Genomic DNA, 20,013 nt, shown 5'->3' with positions numbered 1-20,013 from the left:
GGATAACCTGATGAAACCTTCTCTGCTTCCTCTGTACAAAAAAAAAAAAAAAGAAAAGAAAAAATTAAAGCCCAGAAAAATAGGTAAGTAAGTAGCCCAAGGTCACACAGCTTAGAAGTGCAGAGTGAGGATTTGAACTCAGAAAGTATGGGACTGGGCATGCCTGTAATCCCAGCACTCTGGGAGGCCAAGGTGGATGGATCACCTGAGGCCAGGAGTTTGAGACCAGCCTGGGCAACATGGTAAAACTCCGTCTCTACTAAAAATACAAAAATTAGCTGGGCATGGTGGCGCACCTGTAATCCCAGCTACTCAGGAGGTTGAGGTGGGAGAATCACTTGAACCTGGGAGGCGGAGCTTGCAGTGAGCCAAGATCCTGCCACCGCACTACATCCTGAGCAACGGAGCAAGACTCTGTCTCAAAAAAAAAAAAAAAAAAAAAGAAGATGGAAGTATGGAGCCCCAGGGAACAGAGAAAATAAAAAGAGTGTTGGGAGAGGGGCAACTTGAGCATTTTCTCATTCTAAACCCAGGGATGGGGGTGGGGAAGAAAAGAGAAATGCTGCTGTTGGAGCCAGGGCCTACACTGCATCTGGGCTGGGTGGCTGAGGTGTAGAAAATCACAGAGTGGGCACCAGGCCAGCAGCTGGGATTTGACTGAGACCTAAAGAATGAGGGTCCAGGCCGGGCGCGGTGGCTCAAGCCTGTAATCCCAGCACTTTGGGAGGCCGAGACGGGCGGATCACGAGGTCAGGAGATCGAGACCACCCTGGCTAACATGGTGAAACCCCGTCTCTACTAAAAATACCCAAAAACATTAGCCGGGCGAGGTGGCGGGCGCCTGTGGTCCCAGCTACTCGGGAGGCTGAGGCAGGAGAATGGCGTGAACCCGGGAGGCAGAGGTTGCAGTGAGCTGAGATCCGGCCACTGCACTCCAGCCTGGGCGACAGAGCGAGACTCCATCTCAAAAAAAAAAAAAAAGAAAAGAAAAAAAAAAAAAAAAAAAAAAAGAATGAGGGTCCTGTTGAGCAAAGGGAAATGAAGGAAGCAAGCGGTAGTGTTTCCTACTCCAGAGAGCACATGCTGGAGGAAGATAAGGGAGACAGGAAGCTGAGCTGGGGCCAGTGTTGGTGCAGCCCCAGTGGGTAAGGGAGGCCTTGCCAGGGCAGCAGGAGCAGGGACGGGCCAGGGACTGGCCGTGTGCCCAGCTGGACTTCAGAGGACCAGGCTCTCCCACCCCTGTTTTTAGCTACTGGAGAACGGCAGTTTAAGCAACCTGGCCTAATTTGGGTAACAAAAGAGTGTGGACCCTTCAAAGGCACTACCCCCTTAGGATGTGGAATAATAGCAATAACGTGTGCAAAGAGCTTGTAATGTGCCAGGCACAGTATTAAGTAAGCAGAGTCCATGTATTTTTTTCTCACTAGTACCCTGTGAAAAGTCTGAAGAAAGTCCGGGCCAGGTGCTCAGGCCTGTAATCCTAGCACTTTGGGAGGCCAAGCTGGGAGGATTGCCTGAGTCCAGGAGTTTGAGACAAGCCTGGGTAATATAGCAAGACCCTGTTGAAAGACAGACAGAGAGAGAGAGAGAGAGGAAGGAAGGAAGGAAGGAAGGAAGGAAGGAAGGAAGGAAGGAAGGAAGGAAGGAAGGAAAGGAAGGAAGGAAGGAAGGAGAAAGAAGGAAAGAAGAAAAAGAAAGAGAGAAAGAGAAAGAAAGAAGAAAGGAGAGAAGGAGGGGGGAAGGAGGGAGGGAGGAAGGAAGGAAGGGAGGGAGGGAGAGAAAAAAAGGGAGGGAAGGCAGTCTGAAAAAATAGCCATCATTCCCATTTTGCAGATGAGGACACAGAAGCACAGAACAGTGAACTGAGCTGCTCAAAGACATCCAGCTGGTAAAAGGCAGAGCTGGGACTCAAACCCAGGTGAGTTGAATGCCAAAACATGCTTTCTTCATTATTAGACCATCTCATGAGGATAAACAAGATGATGCATTCAAAGCTCCCAGAACACAGTACATGTTCAGTAGGTGAGAGAGATAAGAAAGGAGCTTAGCAGCAAACAGAACAGACCCTGTCCAGGAGGGATGGACATTAAGTATGACTTCTTGAAAAGAAGGCAAAGGAACAGATGTAAGTCTTAATCAGAATTTCCCCCTGTATCATCCCCCCCAACACACCCCAACTTAGGGAACATGAAAAGAAGCTCCAGACACCCAGGATGATGCCTGCTCTTGCCTACCCCAGCAATTGGTAGTAGCCTGGTATTGTTGGCTTGGCTCCTGCCTATCTCTCTAGCCTTATCTACCCATGTATTCCAGTTTCAGCCAAATCCATTCCTCCTGGTTTCCTGAACACAGAACACATAAATATTACCTTTTCACTTTTTTTTTTAACAGTAAGCTAAGGTTAATTTATTATTGAAGAAAGAAAAATGTTTTTGGATAAATTTAGTGCAGCCTAAGTGAACAGTGTTGATAAAGTCCACAGTAGTGTACAGTAATGTCTTAGGCCATCACATTTGCTTACCACTCACTCACTGACCCACTCAGAGCAACATCAAGTCCTTCAAGCTCCATTCATGAAGTACACACTCTACAGGTATACCTTTTAAAATCAACTATGCCATATTTTTACTGTACTTTTTCTATGTTTAGATTTCTTTTTTTTAATTTTTATTATACTTTAAGTTCTGGGGTACATATGCAGAACGTGCAGGTTTGTTATGCAAGTATACACTTGTCATGGTGGTTTGCTGCACCCATCAACCCGTCATCTACATTAAGTATTTCTCCTAATGCTATCCTTCCCCTAGACCCCCGCCCCCTGACAGACCCCAGTGTGTGATGTTCCCCTCACTGTATCCATGTGTTCTCGTTGTTTTTTTCTTGTAAATTTGTTTAAGTTCTTTGTAGATTCTGGATATTAGCCCTTTGTCAGGTGGATAGATTGCAAAAATTTTCTCCCATTCTGTAGGTTGCCTGTTCACTCTGATGATAGTTTCTTTTGTTGTGCAGAAGCCCTTTAGTTTAATTAGATCCCATTTGTCAATTTTGGCTTTTGTTGCTATTGCTTTTGGTGTTTTAGACATGAAGTCCTTGCCCGTGCCTATGTCCTGAATGGTATTGCTAAGTTTTCATCTAGGGTTTTTATAGTTTTAGGTCCAACATTTAAGTCTTTAATCCATCTTGAGTTAATTTTTGTATAAGGTGTAAGGAAGGGATCCAGTTTCAGCTTTCTACATATGGCTAGCCAGTTTTCCCAGCACCGTTTATTAAATAGGGAATGCTTTCCCCATTTCTTATTTTTTCAGGTTTGTCAAAGATCAGATGGTTGTAGATGTGTGGTATTATTTCTGAGGGCTCTGTTCCATTCCATTTGGTCCATATCTCTGTTTTGGTACCAGTACCATGCTGTTTTGGTCACTGTAGCCTTGTAGTATAGTTTGAAGTCAGGTAGCATGATGCCTCCAGCTTTGTTCTTTTGGCTTAGGAAGGTCTTGGCTATGCGGGCTCTTTTTGGGTTCCATAGGAAATTTAAAGTAGTTTTTTCCAATTCTGTGAAGGAAGTCAATGGTAGCTTGATGGGAATAGCATTGAATCGATAAATTACTTTGGGCAGTATGGCCATTTTCACTATATTGATTCTTCCTATCCATGAGCATGGAATGTTTTTCCATTTATTTTTGTTCTCTCTTATTTCCTTGAGCAGTGGTTTGTAGTTCTCCTTGAAGAGGTCCTTCACATCCCTTGTAAGTTGTATTCCTATGCATTTTGTTCTCTTTGTAGCAATTGTGAAGGGGAGTTCACTCATGATTTGGCTCTGTTTGTCTGTATAGGAATGCTTGTGATTTTTGCACATTGATTTAGTGGTGTTCTCTGTATTTCCTGAATTTGAATGTTGGCCTGTCTTGCTAGGTTGGGGACGTTCTCCTGGATAATATCCTGAAGAGTGTTTTCCAACTTGATTCCATTCTCCCTGTCACTTTCAGGTACACCAGTCAAACGTAGATTTGGTCTTTTTTTATTTTTTATTTTTTTGAGACGGAGTCTCGCTCTGTCGCCCAGGCTGGAGTGCAGTGGCCGGATCTCAGCTCACTGCAAGCTCCGCCTCCTGGGTTCATGCCATTCTCCTGCCTCAGCCTCCCAAGTAGCTGGGACTACAGGTGCCCGCCACCTTGTCCAGCTAGTTTTTTGTATTTTTTAGTAGAGATAGGGTTTCACCGTGTTAGCCAGGATGGTCTCCATCTCCTGACCTCGTGATTCACCCGTCTCGGCCTCCCAAAGTGCTGGGATTACAGGCTTGAGCCACTGCGCCTGGCCATAGTCCCCTATTTCTTGGAGGCTTTGTTTGTTTCTCTTCATTCTTTTTTCTCTAATCTTGTCTTCTCTCTTTATTTTATTAAGTTGATCTTCAATCTCTGTTATCCTTTCTTCTTCTTGATCAGTTCGGCTATTGATACTTGCATATGCTTCACGAAGTTCTCGTGCTGTGTTTTTCAGCTCCATCAGGTCATTTATGTTCTTCTCTAAACTGATTATTCTAGTCAGCAATTCATCTAACCTTTTTTCAAGGTTCTTAGCTTCCTTGCATTGGGTTAGAACATGCTCCTTTAGCTCGGAGGAGTTTGTTATTACCCACCTTCTGAAGCCTACTTCTGTCAATTCGTCAAACTCATTCTCTGTCCAGTTTTGTTCCCTTGCTGGCGAGGAGTTGTGATCCTTTAGAGGAGAAGAGGCATTCTGGTTTTTGGAATTTTTCAGCCTTTTTGCGTTGGTTTCTCTACCTTTGGTCTCTGATGTTGGTGACCTTCGGATGGGGTCTCTGAGTGGACGTCCTTTTTGTTGATGTTGATGTTATTCCTTCCTGTTTGTTAGTTTTCCTTATAACTGTCAGGCCCCTCTACTCCAAGTCTCCTGGAGTTTGCTGGAGGTCCACTCCAGAGCCTGTTTTCCTGGGTATCACCACTGGAGGCTGCAGAACAGCAAAGATTGCTGCCTGTTCCTTCCTCTGGAAGCTTCGTCCCAGAGGGGCATCCATCAGATGCCAGCAAGAGCTTTCCTGTATGAGGTGTCTGTTGGCCCCTATGGGAGGTGTCTCCCAGTCAGGATACATAGGTGTCAGGGACCCACTTGAGGAGGCAGTCTGACCCTTATCAGAGCTCAAATGTTGTCCTGGGAGTTCTCTTCAGAGCCATCAGGCAGGGATGTTTAAGTCTGCTGAAGCCGTGCCCAAGCCACCCCTTCCCCCAGGTGCTCTGTCCCAGGGAGTTTTTTTTTTGTTTTTTTTTTTTTTTTTTTTTGAGACATTGCACTCTGTCACCCAGGCTAGAGTGCAATGGCACAATCTCGGCTCACTGCAACCTCCACCTCCTGGGTTCAAGCAATTCTCCTCCCTCAGCCTCCCAAGTAGCTGGGATTACAGGCATCTGTCACCACGCCTGGCTAATTTTCTTTGTATTTTAGTAGAGATGGGGTTTCACCATGTTAGTCAGGCTAGTCTCGAACTCCTGACTTCAAATGCTCCACCCGTCTCGGCCTCCCAAAGTGCTGGGATTACAGGCGTGAGCCACCGTGGAGGCCAGGGGTTTTATCTATAAGTTTCTGACTGGGGCTGCTGCCTTTTTTTTCAGAGATGCCCTGCCCAGAGGAGAGGAATCTAGATAGGCAGTCTGGCCATAGCAGCCTTGCTGAGCTGCGGTGGGCTCCGCCCAGTTTGAACTTCCCTGCGGCTTTGTTTACACTGTGAGGGTAAAACCACCTACTCAAGCCTCAGCAATGGCAGACACCCCTCCCACTACCAAGCTCAAGCGTCCCAGGTCGACCTCAGACTGCTGTGCTGGCAGTGAGAATTTCAAGCCAGTGGATCTTAGCTTGCTGAGCTCTGTGGGGGTGGGACCCACCGAGCCAGACCACTTGGCTCCCTGGCTTCAGCCCCCTTTCCAGGGGAGTGAACGATTCTGTTGTTTTTTATTTTTTTTTTTTTGAGACGGACTCTCGCCCTGTGGCCCAGGCTGGAGTGCAGTGGCACTGTCTCTGCTCACTGCAACTTCTGCCCCCCGGGTTCAAGTGATTCTCCTGACCCAGCCTCCCGAATAGCTGGGATTACAGGTGCGCATCTCCACGCCCTGCTAATTTTTACATTTTTAGTAGAGACAGGGTTTCACCATGTTGGTCAGGCTGGTCTCGATCTCCTGACCTTGTGATCTGCCCACCTCGGCCTCCCAAAGTGCTGGGATTACAGGCGTGAGCCACCGCTCCCAGCCTGTGGAGTGAACGATTCTGTCTCGCTGGTGTTCCACGTGCCACTGGGGTATGAAAAAACAAACAAACAAAAAAACTCCTGCAGCAGCTAACTCGGTGTGTGCCCAAATGGCTGCCCAGTTTTGTGCTTGAAACCCAGCGCCCTGGTGGCATAGGCACCGGAGGGAATCTCCTGGTCTACAGGTTGTGAAGACCTTGGGAAAAGTGCAATATCTGGGCTTGAGTGCACTGTTCCTTAGGGTACAGTCCCTCACAGCTTCCCTTGACTAGTGGGGGATATCCCCTGACCCCTTGTACTTCCTGGGTGAGGTGATGCCCTACCCTGCTTCAGCTTGCCCTCCGTGGGCTGCACCCACTGCCCAACCAGTCCCAATGAGATAAACCGGGTACCTCAGTTGGAAATGCAGAAATCACTCACCTTCTGCATCAGTCTCGCTGGGAGCTGCAGATCGGAGCTGTTCCTATTCGGCCATCTTGCCAGCAAATCCTAGATTTCTTAAGATACACAAATACTTCCGTTGTGTTACAATTGCTTAAAGTATTCAGTATAGTAACATGCTCTACAGGTTTGTAGCCTAGGAGAAATAGGCTATACCAAGGAACCTAGGGGTGTAGTAGGCTGTGCCACCTAGGTGTCGTAGGGTGTCTGCCATGGCTGAGGCTTGAGTAGGTGGTTTTACCCTTGCAGGTTTTTTTTTTTTTTTTTTTTAAACTTATTTTTGTAGAGATGAGGTCTTGCTATGCTGCCCAGGCTGGTCTCAAACTTCTGGGCTCAAGTGATCCTCCCACCTTAGCCTCCCAAAGTGCTGGGATTACAGGCATGAGCTACCGCACCCAGCCCTTTGCACTTTCTTTATCATGTCTTTAGATAAACAAAAGTTCCTAATTTTAAGGTGGTTATATTTATCAACTTATTCTTTTACGGTTTGTACTTTTTGTGCCTTATTTAAGCAACCCTTCCCTACCCCCAAGGTCATGAAGATATTCTGTTTATGTTCAAAGCTTTTTAGTTTTGTCTTTCACCTTGAGGTATGGTATGAAGTAGAGATCAAGATTAGTTTCTTTTTTTTTTTTGAGATGGAATCTTGCTCTATCGCCCAGGCTGGAGTGCAGTGGCCGGATCTCAGCTCACTGCAAGCTCTGCCTCCCGGGTTTACGCCATTCTCCTGCCTCAGCCTCCCGAGTAGCTGGGACTACAGGCGCCCGCCACCTCGCCTGGCTAGTTTTTTGTATTTTTTTCAGTAGAGATGGGGTTTCACTGGGTTAGCCAGGATGGTCTCGATCTCCTGACCTCGTGATCCGCCCGTCTCAGCCTCCCAAAGTGCTGGTATTACAGGCTTGCTGGTATTACGGCCAAGATTAGTTTCTTTTAATGGATATACACTGTCCCAGAACCAGTTATCAAAAGTTGGCCTTTCCTTGTCTGCAGTGACATCTCTGACTTGTAGTAAATATGTCTATTCTGTTTCAGTGGCCCAGTTGTCTCACCCTGCACCAATACTCATTATCTCAATTAGTATTATTTCTTTTTTTTTTTAATTTTTTTTTTTTTTTTTTTTTTTTTTTTTTTTTTTTTTTTTTTTTTTTCTTATTTTGTTTTTTTTTTTTTTTTTTTTTTTTTTTTTTTTTTTTTTTTTTTTTTTTAAGATGGAGTTTCACTCTTGTTGCCCAGGCTGGAGTGCAATGGCGCGATCTCAGCTCATCACAACCTCCGCCTCCCAGGTTCAAGTGATTCTCCTGCCTCAGCCTCCCGAGTAGCTGGGATTACAGGCATGCGCCACCATGCCCGGCTAATTTTGTGTTTTTAGTAGAGGCGGGGTTTCTCCATGTTGATCAGGCTGGTCGGGAACTCCTGACCTCAGGTGATCCACCCGCCTCGGCCTCCCAAAGTGCTGGGATTACAGGCGTGAGCCTCAGTGCCCGGCCCTCAATTAATATTATTTCATAATGTCTTTATTTCTTGTAGATCAAGTCTTCCCTCTTTGTTCTTCAAGAGTATCTTGGCTATTTTCGAATATTTGAACGTCTACACCTAAATTTTGGAATCTTTTTTATCAAGTTGATGAAATTTTGGTTGGTATTGCATTTAGCATGTAAATGACTGGGAAGAATTGATATCTTCACAATATTGAATCATCCAGTGCATGATAGGGTGTATTTTGTTTATATCTTCTTTGATATCTCTCAGAGTTTTATGATTTTCTCTCTGAATATATGGCCCATCCTCTGTTAAATTTTCCCCTATAAGTTCTTCATATATATATATATTTTGAGACAGAGTCTTGCTCTGTTGCCCAGGCTGAAGTGCAGTGGCACAGTCTTGGCTCACTGCAACCTCCACCTCCCAGATTCAAGCGATTTTCCTGCCTCAGCCTCCAGAGTAGCTGGGGTTAAAGGCACACACCACCACACCAGGCTAATTATATTTTTAGTTGAGACAGGGTTTTACCATGTTGGCCAGACTGGTCTCGAACTCCTGACCTCAAGTGATCTGCCCACCTTGGCCTCCCAAAGTGCTGGGATTACAGGCATGAGCCACTGCACCCAGCCAAGTTCTTCATATTTTAAAAATATTATTGCAAATAATATATTTTTAAAATCTCATGGTCTAACTGCTTATTCTCAGCATATAGAAGTACTGATGATTTTGTTGCATTAGTTTTGTGTCTAGTAATCTTAATAAACTCTTTTGTTTGTTATAATAATTATTTGTAGACTCTTTTAGATGTTCTACATGCATAATCATAGCACCAATAGATAATGCAGATTATTTCTTCTTTTTTAATTTTTATAATGTTTGTTTCTTTTTAACTTATTGTTCTGGCTATAACCTCTAGTACAATGTTTAACAGAGATAGTAATAAAAGGCCAGGCACAGTGGCTCATGCCTGAAATCCCACCATTTTGGCAGTCTGAGGTGGGTGGATCACTTGAAGCCAGGAGTTTGAAACCAGCGTGGCCAATATGGTGAAACCCCATCTGTACTAAAAATACAAAAATTAGCCGGGTGTGGTGGTGAATGCCTATAATCCCAGCTACTTGGGAGGCTGAGGCAGGAGAATCATTTCAACCCAAAAGGCCGAGGCTGCAGTGAGCCGAGATTGTGCCACTGCACTCCAACCTGGGCACAGAGCAAGACTCTGTCTCCAAAAAAAAAAAAAAAAAAAAAAAAAAAGTGATAGAGAATATAAGAGAATATTCTTGCCATTTTCCTGGTTTAAAAAGGAATGCTTTTCAGGCTGGGTACAGTGGCTCACACCTGTAATCCCAGCACTTTGGGAGGCTGAGGCAGGAGGATTGCTTGAGCCCAGGAGTTCATCTGGGCTCTGCAAAAAATACAAAAATTAGCCAGGTATGGTGATGCGTGCCTGTAGTCCAGCAACTCGGGAGGCTGAGGTGGGAGGATCACTTGAGCCCAGGAGGCTGAGACTGCAGCGCACCACTGCACACCATCCTGGGTGACAGAGCAAGACCCTGTCTCAAAAACAAACAAACAAACAAAAACAACAACAACAAAAAACCCCGATAATGCGTAAGTGGCAAGTGGGGATGAGGAAAAAGTTGTTTCAAGTACAGGGTGAAGAAGGTACAAAAGAATATAATAGGAAAGGAGAAAGTACTTGAGAAAGCAGTAATACTTAAGTATGGCCAAATGGGAGTAGGTGATAGGAAGGAAGAAGTGAAATGGGGAGGTAAGCAGGAGTCAGAAGAAGAGCCTTTCATAATACACAAAAGAATCAAAATTTTGAATTGAGGTTCTTCCCACCACCTTCTTCAGCCCTATTAATTCCTATTAGAATACTCAGGTGTCACCTACTACAGGAAGCCTTCCCTGACTTCATGTCCACAAGCCAGGGTTAGATGTTGCCTCTGTTCTACTGGAGCCCTCTATTTTCCTTAGTTCTTTTTATTTTTTAAAAAATGTTTAATTAATTAATTACTTAATTTTTTTTGCAGGCAGCCCCCAAACCAGAATAGGTTCGGAGAGTTTTCCTCCTTTACTTCTTTAAATGATAATTGTCTATTTATGCGTCTGTCTTCCACACCAAAAGCCATAAGAGGGCAGAGAATGTGTTTTAAAGTTCTGTATTACCAGCTTAGCAGAGTATTTGGCACATCATTAGTGCTCAATAGATTTTTTTTTTTTTAATCAATGAATAGATAAACAGGACTCCCAGGAAGGAGAAAAAACTGTAACTTAGTAAAGCTCCTGGCACAAAACTGGCACTGACAAAATTCTTTTATCTTTTTGTGCCTTCACTTTCTCATCTGGAAAATGGGGACAAAAAAACTATCTCAAAGGAGTTTCATGGATCTATAAATTACTTAATCCAGGGTCTGACACTTAGTGTCAGGGATAATTATCAGCATGTTAAAAACGTAATTATTGACCAGGCGCAGTGGCTTACTCCTGTAAATCCCAGCACTTTGGGAGGCTGAAGTGGGTGGATCACTTGAGGTCAGGAGTTCGAGACCAGTCTGGCCAACATGATGAAACTCCATCTCTACTAAAAATACAAAAATTAGCTGGGAGTGGTGGCGGATGCCTGTATTCCCAGCTACTTGGGAGGCTGAGGCAAAAGAATCATTTGAACCTGGGAGGCAGTAAGCCAAGATCATACCACTGCACTCCAGCCTGGGCAACAGAGCGAGACTCTGTCTCAAAAAAAACCAAAAACAAAAACAAAAAAAAACCCCATAATTCTCACTGAAATAGACAGTGAGCATGGGTCAGAGTTTCATTTAACTCATTAATGAGGGGACTAGTAGGATGACAAAGCCAGTTCAAAATAGAATATAAGAACTAGAGTTTGGGCTGGGCACAGTGGGATTACACCTGTAATCTCAGCACTTTGGGAGGCCAAGGTGGGTGGATCACTTAGCCAGGAGTTCCAGACCAGCCTGCGCAACATGGCAAAACCCTGTCTATATGAAAAGATACAAAAATTAGCTGGGCATGGTGGCACATGCCTGTAGTCCCAGCTACTTGAGGGACTGAGGCAAGATCACTTGAGCCTGGGATGTGGGAGGTCAAGTCTGTAATGAGCCGTGTTCGAACCACTGCACTCCAGCCTGGGCAACAATGTAAGACCCTGTCTCAAAAGAAAGAAAAAAGAACTGGAGTTTTTATAGTCAATGGAAAAGAAAAATATTGAAGTAAGATTGCTAAATTACATACTAAATGGGTTAATGTCCCACAGAGTAATAATATCATAACCTTTGGGATTATCTTCTCTGCCACACAGGAAAGGAAAGTGTTACATCTTATTACTTTATAGAATTGTACAATGTCTGGGCCCTAATTCATTATGTAAATAGTGTCATGTTTCTCTTCAGGGATAGATGACAAGTAGACTTGCTAGTCAATGCTTTATCATGACAGCAAAAAGTCACACAATCATCTTTTTACCTTAGTAACATGTTTCAGATAATTTTTCTTACACTAGTAAGTTTAATTCAGTAGACACTAACCATTATAAGGCTCTCAATAAATGTTTGCTGAAGGGATTTTCAATCTATTAGGCTTCTTCTTTCCCTCCAGTTTCCTTCTTCCTGACCTGGCACAATTGATTAGCAGCAGAGTTAGGGGCTATGGGGCAGGTAGGCTAATAGGGGGAATTCTCTGGGACACAGATCCTCTTCTCTCCCTTAGCCTGGTGTGGTAGGGCTAGTTTTGTATCATCAAATAGGCAGAGAAAGTGTCCGCTTTGGATATCAGCAAAGAAAGCACCCTTTTCCCCGCCAGCAAGTAAGAATATATTTTCTGTGACAGAATTGGGTATTTCTTTTTCTTTTCTTTTCTTTTTTTTTTTTTTTTTTTTTTTTTTTTTTTTGAGACATAGTCTTTCTCTGTCGCCCTGGCTGGAGTGCAGTGGGATGATCTCGGCTCACTGCAACCTCCACCTCCCAGGTTCTAGCAATTCTCATGCCTCAGCCTCCCGAGTAGCTGGGATTACAGGCGCTCGCCAATACACCCAGCTAATTTTTGTATTTTTAGAAGAGATGGGGTTTGTTGGCCAGGCTGCTCTCGAATTCCTGATCTCAGGTGATCTGCCCACCTCGGCCTCCCAAAGTGCTGGGATTACAGGCATGAACCACTGCACTCCGCCAGAATTGGGTATTTCAAAAGGGCAGTAGACATCATCATCATCATCATAATTTTGTTGGATCACATTCCATTTATTCCATTCCATTTAGGCTGAGTAGCTTTGATTAGGGACACATGCCACCACACCCTGCTAATTTTTTTTTCTTCTTTTTTTTGTAGTGACAGGGTTTTGCCATGTTGCCCAAGCTGGTCTCAAATTCCTGGGCTCAAGCAATCTGCCCACCTCAGCCTCCCAAAGTGTTGGAATTACAGGCTTGAGCCACTGTGCCCAGGCTCACTTTTCAATTTTTAAGAAATTGTGACAAAATACATGTGACACAACTTACCATCTTAACCATTTTGAAATGCACAATTCCGTGGCAGATTTAGCTACAGGTCTGAGTTCACTTCGAACATAAGCATAATAAAAACGTGGTCTGAGGCCAGGTGTGGTGGCTCATGCCTATCATCTCTACACTTTGGGAGACCAAGGCGGTAGGATTGCTTGAGTCCAGGAGTTCAAGACTGACCTGGGCAATACAGCGAGACTTTGTCTCTACAAAAAATTAAAAAGTAGCTGAGCATAGTGTCACGTATCTGTGGTCCCAGCTGATTGGGAGGCTGAGGTGGAAAGATCACTTGAGCCTGGGAGGTCGAAGCTGAAGTGAGTGGTGATCATGCCTAGGTGACCGAGTGAGACCCTATCTCAAAAAGAATAAAAATAAAATGAGAATAAAAGCGTAAGGCCAGGCATGGTGGCTCACGCCTGTCATCTCAACACTTTGGGAGGCCGAGGCGGGCGGATCACCTGAGGTCAGGAGTTTGAGACCAGGCTGGCCGACATGGTGAAACCCTGTCTACCAAAAATATAAAAATTAGCTGGGTATGGTGATGCATGCCTGTAATCCCAGCTACTCGGGAGGCTGAGGCAGGAGAATCGCTTGAACCCGGGAGGCAGAGGTTGCGGTGAGCTGAGATCATGCCACTGCACTCTAGCCTGGGTGACAAAAGCAAAACTCTCATCTCAAAAAAAAAAAAAAAAAAATAGCGAGGTCTGGGACTCTAACCAGGGAGTCATTGATCTAAATGTTTGGACATGCTGCACACAGAAGTTCAAGCATTTCTACAAAGCAACAGATGGGAAATTTCCCAGGGATAAACTTATTTTTTGGCAAGTCAAAAGTATGTAGTATGCAACCCCGGCTTTTGGGAGTTGGGAGAACCAAATGACCTTCAGAAACTGGAAAAAGGATTCTCCCCTGCTAAAAGAGGTCAAGTGTACTTGGCCAAAGGGGATCTAAAATGCCTTGGCTTCCAACTTCAGGGAATTGAGCTTTTCCCTCTAATTTTCCAGCAAAAGGGAAGGAAATGTTGACCCTAAAACCACATGAAGCTGAAGCTAGAGGACACTGTAGCAGTTCACCAGATCTCCATTGTTAAATTCTATATTGGCCTTTTATTTATATATTTGTCATTATTTTCATTAATGCGTTAGCGTATAGGCTGTTTGGATCCAAACCTTGACTCTTCTACGTACTCGGTATGAGACATTGATTAAGTTGCTAAATCTCCCTTCAGTTCTTAGAATCTGTGCTTCAGGTTTTTGGTTTATAAAATGGTGATAATGACACTTTCTCAGAGGGTTGTGGTAAGGATTAATGGCTGATGGATGTAAAATACAAAGAACATATTAATTGCTATGTAAATCTTAGCTATTATCAATACATGTGACAATTTTCTCCTTCTCCGTCTTCTTGTCCCCCTCCCCATCCCCTTCCTTTCTTATTTTGTTGGCAAATAGTCAAATTCCGTTTGGAATGCTGTCGCACTGTTTTATTCTGCTTCATGGATGTTTCTTGGGGGGAAATTTCTGCAGTTGATGTGTGTTGAATTCTGTTTTCTGATTTTTTGCAATAACTCTGTATGGATATGTTAATATTTTCCTTGTGCTGATAGTCACTCTTTTATCTTCCAGATATGGAAACTGAGTCCCCAAAAGGGAAAATGACTTGCCCGAGATCACACAGAGATAGCGGATAAACAAGTAACAAGACCAAGAGTTTCTGATGACCAAAGTCTTGTTCCACTGAACACAGAGTCCAAGGACATTGGCCTCAGCTACTGATGTCATCTGAGCTCCCTCCAAACTCTATTCACCCACAGGGAAGACTTGAACACCCTATGATTCCAAGTATTCTCCAATTGACATCTTCCCCTTCTAATAAAATTGCAAGCACTTCAAGGGAAAGGCCTATGACTTGATTATTTTGGAATCTTAGTTATATGCTCAGCACTGTGCCTCAGACTTTTGAGGGTAGGAACTATTGCCTATAATGCCTTGGATGACTAGGGGCAGATGCTCAGTAAATGGAACCAACTGCTCTGCCTTTAAAAAAAGGAAGAGTTGGGGAGGCAGGGAAGAGAATTAATATGTATCAAGAACTTAATATATACCAGTCATTGTGCTGAGAATTTTCACTTTCATTATCTCATTTAATTCCCAGAATTCCTTTATGGCATCATCAATTTCTGTATTTTACAATAGGAAATTGAGGCTCAGAGAGGTAGGCAACTTACTCTGAGTTTCTTCACAAGTAAAGGCTCAAGTGTGACATTTCACTGGTGGGTCATAACCTTCTAGAATCCAATATTATAAACACAGAGTGAGAGAAAGAAGAGTTCTGACACTTTCCAGAAGGTAAAACAAGTTTTTTATTCTCATTAGAGAACTATGAAATTAGTCACATGAATTGTGAAAACCTAAGTCATGGTTTTATTTGTTCAGTGACAGTGTGGAAAATGACATCAAGCTCGAAAAAGAATATAAAGGAAAATTGTGAGTGTTTCAGTCTTGCTCATAAAGAGAGACCTATCGTTACCAAATCCAGGCAACCTGAACCCACCCTTCCTGCAAAAGTTTTATCTACACTAGAATTTTGAATGGGAGACAAAAAAATAAGCTATAGGATTTATAATATGGAGAAGGTGAGTTTCATAACAGGGCAAGGCCCAGGTCTGAAAAATATTTAGTCCCTCTGCTAGACTGGAAATAGCCCCCTAAAGTCCAGGTCCTAATCTCTGGAAACTGTAAATGTTTCTCTATTTGGAAAAGAGGTGTTTCTTGTTTTTTTTTTTTTTTCCAGACGTGATTAAGTTAAAAATCTTGGAATGGGAGTTTTATCCTGTATTATCTGGGGCTGGGGGGGGATGGGGGGGTGCTAAATGCAATTATAAATGTCCTTATAAGAGAAAAGCAGAAGGAGATGTGACACATCCACAGAGAAAGATATATGAAGACAGGGGCAGACACTGGAGTGATACAACCATAAGCCAAGGAATGCGAGCATTCAGGAGACTCTAGAGAGGCAAGGGGCGGATTCTCCCCTAGAGACTTTGGAGTGGGTGTGGCCCTGTCAAGAACTTAATTTTAGCCCAGTGAAATTGATTTCAGGCTCCTGACCTCCCAAAGTGCAAGAGAATACATTTCTGTTGCTTTAAGCCACTTGGTTTGCAGTAATTTGTTGGAAGAATCACAGGAAACGAATACAGTGTTCGTGTGTTGTTATCCAGGTCTCAGCTTACTGTCATCTCCTTTCCCTTCCATCTGGAAGCCCCAAGAGTTTCTAAAAACATCCTAGGCTGGGTGCGGTGGCTCACGCCTGTAATCCCAACACTTTGGGAGGCCGAGGTGGGTGGATCACCTGAGATCAGGAGTTCAAGACCAGCCTGGCCAACATGGTGAAACCCTGTCTCTACTAAAAATATAAAAATTAGCTAGGTGCAGTGGCAGGCGTCTGTAATCCCAGCTACTCCGGAAGCTGAGGCAGGAGAATCGCTTGAACCCAGAAGGCAGAGGTTGCAGTGAGCTGAGATCACACCATTGCACTCCAGCCTGGGCGACAAGAATGAAACTCCATCTCAAAAAATAAATAAATAAATAAAAAATAAAAACATCCTAATATTTACTGAATGTCTCTTCTGCCAGACACTATGCCAGGCACTTTACATGCAATAGCTCACCAAATCCTCACAATCCTATTAAGTAGGTACTAATACTATTCCTATTATACAGATGAGATAACTGAGGCTCAGAGAAAAACTGGCAGGGTTATATCCTAACAGGTGATGAAGCTAGTACTCCAACTCAGGTCTGCCCAAATATAAAGCCCATACTTTCAGCCTCTAGGCTATATCACCTCAATCTCTCTGGGTTGTCAGGGATTTAATTCTATCAATGGATGGCATTTTGAGACACTTACTTGGGGGATGTTTTCAGGGATGGATGTGGGACCAAAGGAGACCAAGTCTGGCTGCACTCCGGCTCAACAGACTGAGCTACCACTTCCATGTGCCTTTTTCAGCAAATAGGAGATAGCCAATCCTAGAATCATAGAAAGCTCAACCGAAAATGATCTCAAAGATCCATTTGTTCAAACACCTCATTATTTATAGACAAGGATACTAGCCCCAGAGGAGAGGGTCACATACACAGGTTATAGATGAGGGACAGAGTTGTAATGAACTGGAGCCTAGATCTGACTTCAAATCCAGGGTTGGTTCTACTGCATGTCACACTGACCAAAGTCATGGGTGTTGCTGTGGTCTAAGGTGCTGACCAAACTTGAGAAACTTGGGAATAAGGGAAATGGAGAAATGGATCACAAACCTCCTGAAAGCTATAGTGCTTCAGAGTAGTCATTCTTTTTTCTTTTTTTTTTTTTTTTTGAGATGGAGTTTTGCTCTTTTGCCCAGGCTGTAGTGCAGTGGTGCGATCCTGGCACACTGCAACCTCCGCCTTCCAGTTTCAAGCGATTCTCCTGCCTCAGCCTCCCCAGTAGCTGGGATTACAGGCACCCACCACCACGCCTGGCTAATTTTTGTATTTGTAGTAAAGACGGGGTTTCACCATGTTGGCCAGGCTGGTTTCGATCTTTTAACCTCAGGTGATCCACCCGCCTCGACCTCCCAAAGTGCTGGGATCACAGGCTTGGGCCACTGCGCCTGACCAAGGTATTCATTCTTACCTAAGACATTCTACAGGGCTGATAGGGGTAAGCTTCCGGTTTGAGATGGAGACTGAAGGGACGGTGATTGTGTAACCACATCCCAAAGTGGAAGGAAAGAAATGTCACGAATTTCTAGAACTGAAGGGATTTCAGGAAACCTCAAGAGTGACAGCATCAGAAAATGCAAGAGATTTAAAAAAAAAAAAAAAAGTGGAAGTTTTGGACAAATAAATGTGAGTTGTATCTTATACAATCAACAAGCAACTGGTTTGGGAAGCTTAATATCCCTAAATAGGGGAGCAGACCACCCCTCATACTGTCTTATGCCCAATTTCTGCCTCAAATAAAAAGTAGGAGTTAAAGACAGAAGTGAAATCAGTAGTCAGACAACCCAGCGCTGCATTCCAGGCCTGGTAATTAAAGATCGAGCCCTGAACTAACCGGTTATATTATCTATAGATTCCAGACATCGTATGGAAAAGCATTGTAAAAATCCCTGTCCTGTTCTGTTCCCTTCTGATTACCGGTGCATGCAGCCCCCAGGCACATACCCACTGCTTGCTCAATCAATCACGACCCTCTCACGCGGACCCCCTTAGAGTTGTAAGCTCTTAAAACAGACAGGAATTGCTCACTCAGGGAGCTCGGTTTTTGAGACGTGAGTCAGCCCACGCTCCCACCCGATTAAAGCTCCTTCCTTCTTTAACCCGGCGTCTGAGGAGTTTTGTCTGCCGTTCATCTGCTACGTAATAATGGTAGAGGCTGAACATTTCTCATGCTTACCCAGCCTTCATGCTTAATAAGGTTGTTGAAACAAATATGATAGAATGCATTTTACATGCTCCGTACAGTACTAGTACACAATAAGTGCTCAATGCACGCTGTTATTATTAAAACATTAATTAATAACAGTAGTAACAACAGCCACTGTCTTTAAGACACGTTGATCAGTGTTTCCGAAAGCGTATATCCCAAGTTGCTCTTCGGCCACGTTTGGCTGCCCATTGCATTCCGGGGCTTGTAGTCCGGAAGTGAGAGGCTGATTTCTCAGCGCGCAGGCGCAGTGGCACGGGTACCCGGAAGAACCCGCAGCAGCTCCCAGGATGAGCTGGTTGCAGTGGCTGCTGCTGCTGCGGCGGCGCTGAGAGGACACGAGCTCTATGCCTTTCCGGCTGCTCATCTCGCTCGGCCTCCTGTGCGCGCTGCTGCCCCTGCACCATGGTGCGCCAGGTCCCGACGGCTCCGCGCCAGATCCCGCCCACTACAGGTGAAGGAGGCCAGGTTCCCGCCCTTTCGCAGTTGGGGAGTGGGATGCGCGAACCGGGTCCCTTCCCTTTCTGTCCATCCCAGGTCTCCTACCGCGACTTGCTCGGACCCCGCCGCTAGGTCCCAGGCAGAAATCAGCTAGTGATTCCCACTTTCCGCCCTGTATCTTGTTCTTCCCCCGCTTGTTTTTGTGTTCTGGCCCCATGCCTGATTTCTCGTCCCACGCCCAGGGAGCGAGTCAAGGCCATGTTCTACCACGCCTACGACAGCTACCTGGAGAATGCCTTTCCCTTCGATGAGCTACGACCTCTCACCTGTGACGGGCACGACACCTGGGGCAGGTAGTGCGAGCGGAGGGGCAAGGGGCGGCCAGGGTCTGACTTTCCGGGCCTAGGCGGGAGGGTCAGCTGGGCCTGGTGGCTTCATGGTCTCCTCACCGGCACCGGAAAGCCCCCAGATGAGCTACAACCGCGCTCCCTCCAATTCTTGCTATCACCTCCAGGATCCATTTAGCCTCTCGCAGTGAAAAAAAGTTCTGGATTAGCCGGGTGGGCTGGATCGCTGGGCTTAGCGCCAGCAGTAACAGGCACCAGCTGTGGGGACATAGGCAATTTCTGGAGTAACAAGAAACCGTGGAAGGGCTCCAAGAATTAGAAAACCCAACCTTTTCATTGTGTAGGTGGGCATTCAGGTCGAGGAAGGAGTGTGACACTCCTAAAACTTAACTGTTTGTAGTTGGTGTTCCCTGTGCCTTAAATACACTCTCCCCGTTTTCCTCCCATAACTGGCTGCTGCTTGTCATTCAGATCTCAGCTCAGTAGTCACTTCCTCAGCATCCGCTTCCCTAATGACCCACGACTCCCTTTTAAGTCACTCTCACCAGTTACCTGTTTTATTTTCTTTGTAGCACTTCTCACTCTTTGATACTCTCATTTTCACTTATCTACTGGTTTGTCTTTCTCGTTCCCACTAGAATAAAAATCTATGAGAGCTGGAATTCACTGGCTTATTCCTTGCTGAGTGAAGAATCATTGCATTAGCTGAAGCTGGCATTGATTGAACACTGTGCTAAACATTTTACTGTGTCATCTCCTTTAATTATCTTAATACCCCTACGAGTTAGTTGCCATTATCCCTGTTTTACACACGAATGTGCTAAGGTCGAGAGAAATTAAACTAAAAACTTGTGATGGTTTTTATTTTTTTAAGTTGAAACAAAGTAAATACAAATGGCAAATTCAAGTGGTAAAAAATTATATACAATAAATATCTCCCATACCCTAGAATTCCAACTATTAACTTTCCTTTGTATCTCTCCAGAAATATTCTTGGTTTATGCCATTATACATATAGATGTGTATATGTGTATCTTTTTAAAATGAACTTCTTAAAGGCATA

General features: G+C 44.5%; 1 protein-coding gene and 1 long non-coding RNA gene across 4 annotated transcripts in view; both read left to right on the top strand.

The window, feature by feature from the left end:
- Positions 1 to 1,155: 1,155 nt before the first annotated feature.
- LOC111548174 lies at positions 1,156 to 14,517 on the top strand. The gene is made up of 3 exons (XR_002733325.1): positions 1,156 to 1,290; positions 1,834 to 1,918; positions 14,319 to 14,517. It is a non-coding gene; the product is annotated as an uncharacterized LOC111548174 (long non-coding RNA).
- A 3,890-nt stretch (positions 14,518 to 18,407) lies between these two features.
- EDEM2 (ER degradation enhancing alpha-mannosidase like protein 2) overlaps positions 18,408 to 20,013 on the top strand; it is a 33,604-nt gene continuing 31,998 nt past the window's right edge. The window contains exons 1-2 of one of the 3 annotated variants that reach the window (XM_023220505.1): positions 18,408 to 18,616; positions 18,846 to 18,956. In XM_023220505.1, coding sequence (XP_023076273.1) covers positions 18,510 to 18,616; positions 18,846 to 18,956 — 218 coding nt within the window. In that variant the 5' untranslated portion in view covers positions 18,408 to 18,509. The remainder of the gene's footprint in view (positions 18,617 to 18,845; positions 18,957 to 20,013) is intronic. The other 2 variants (XM_023220508.1, XM_023220506.2) reach the window with 2 other exon arrangements.

Source organism: Piliocolobus tephrosceles, chromosome 20, assembly GCF_002776525.5.
Source record: "Piliocolobus tephrosceles isolate RC106 chromosome 20, ASM277652v3, whole genome shotgun sequence".
Taxonomy (NCBI): Eukaryota; Metazoa; Chordata; class Mammalia; order Primates; family Cercopithecidae; genus Piliocolobus; species Piliocolobus tephrosceles.
The sequence above is the reverse complement of the archived record's forward strand: the minus strand, read 5'-3'. Positions and strand labels throughout refer to the sequence as shown.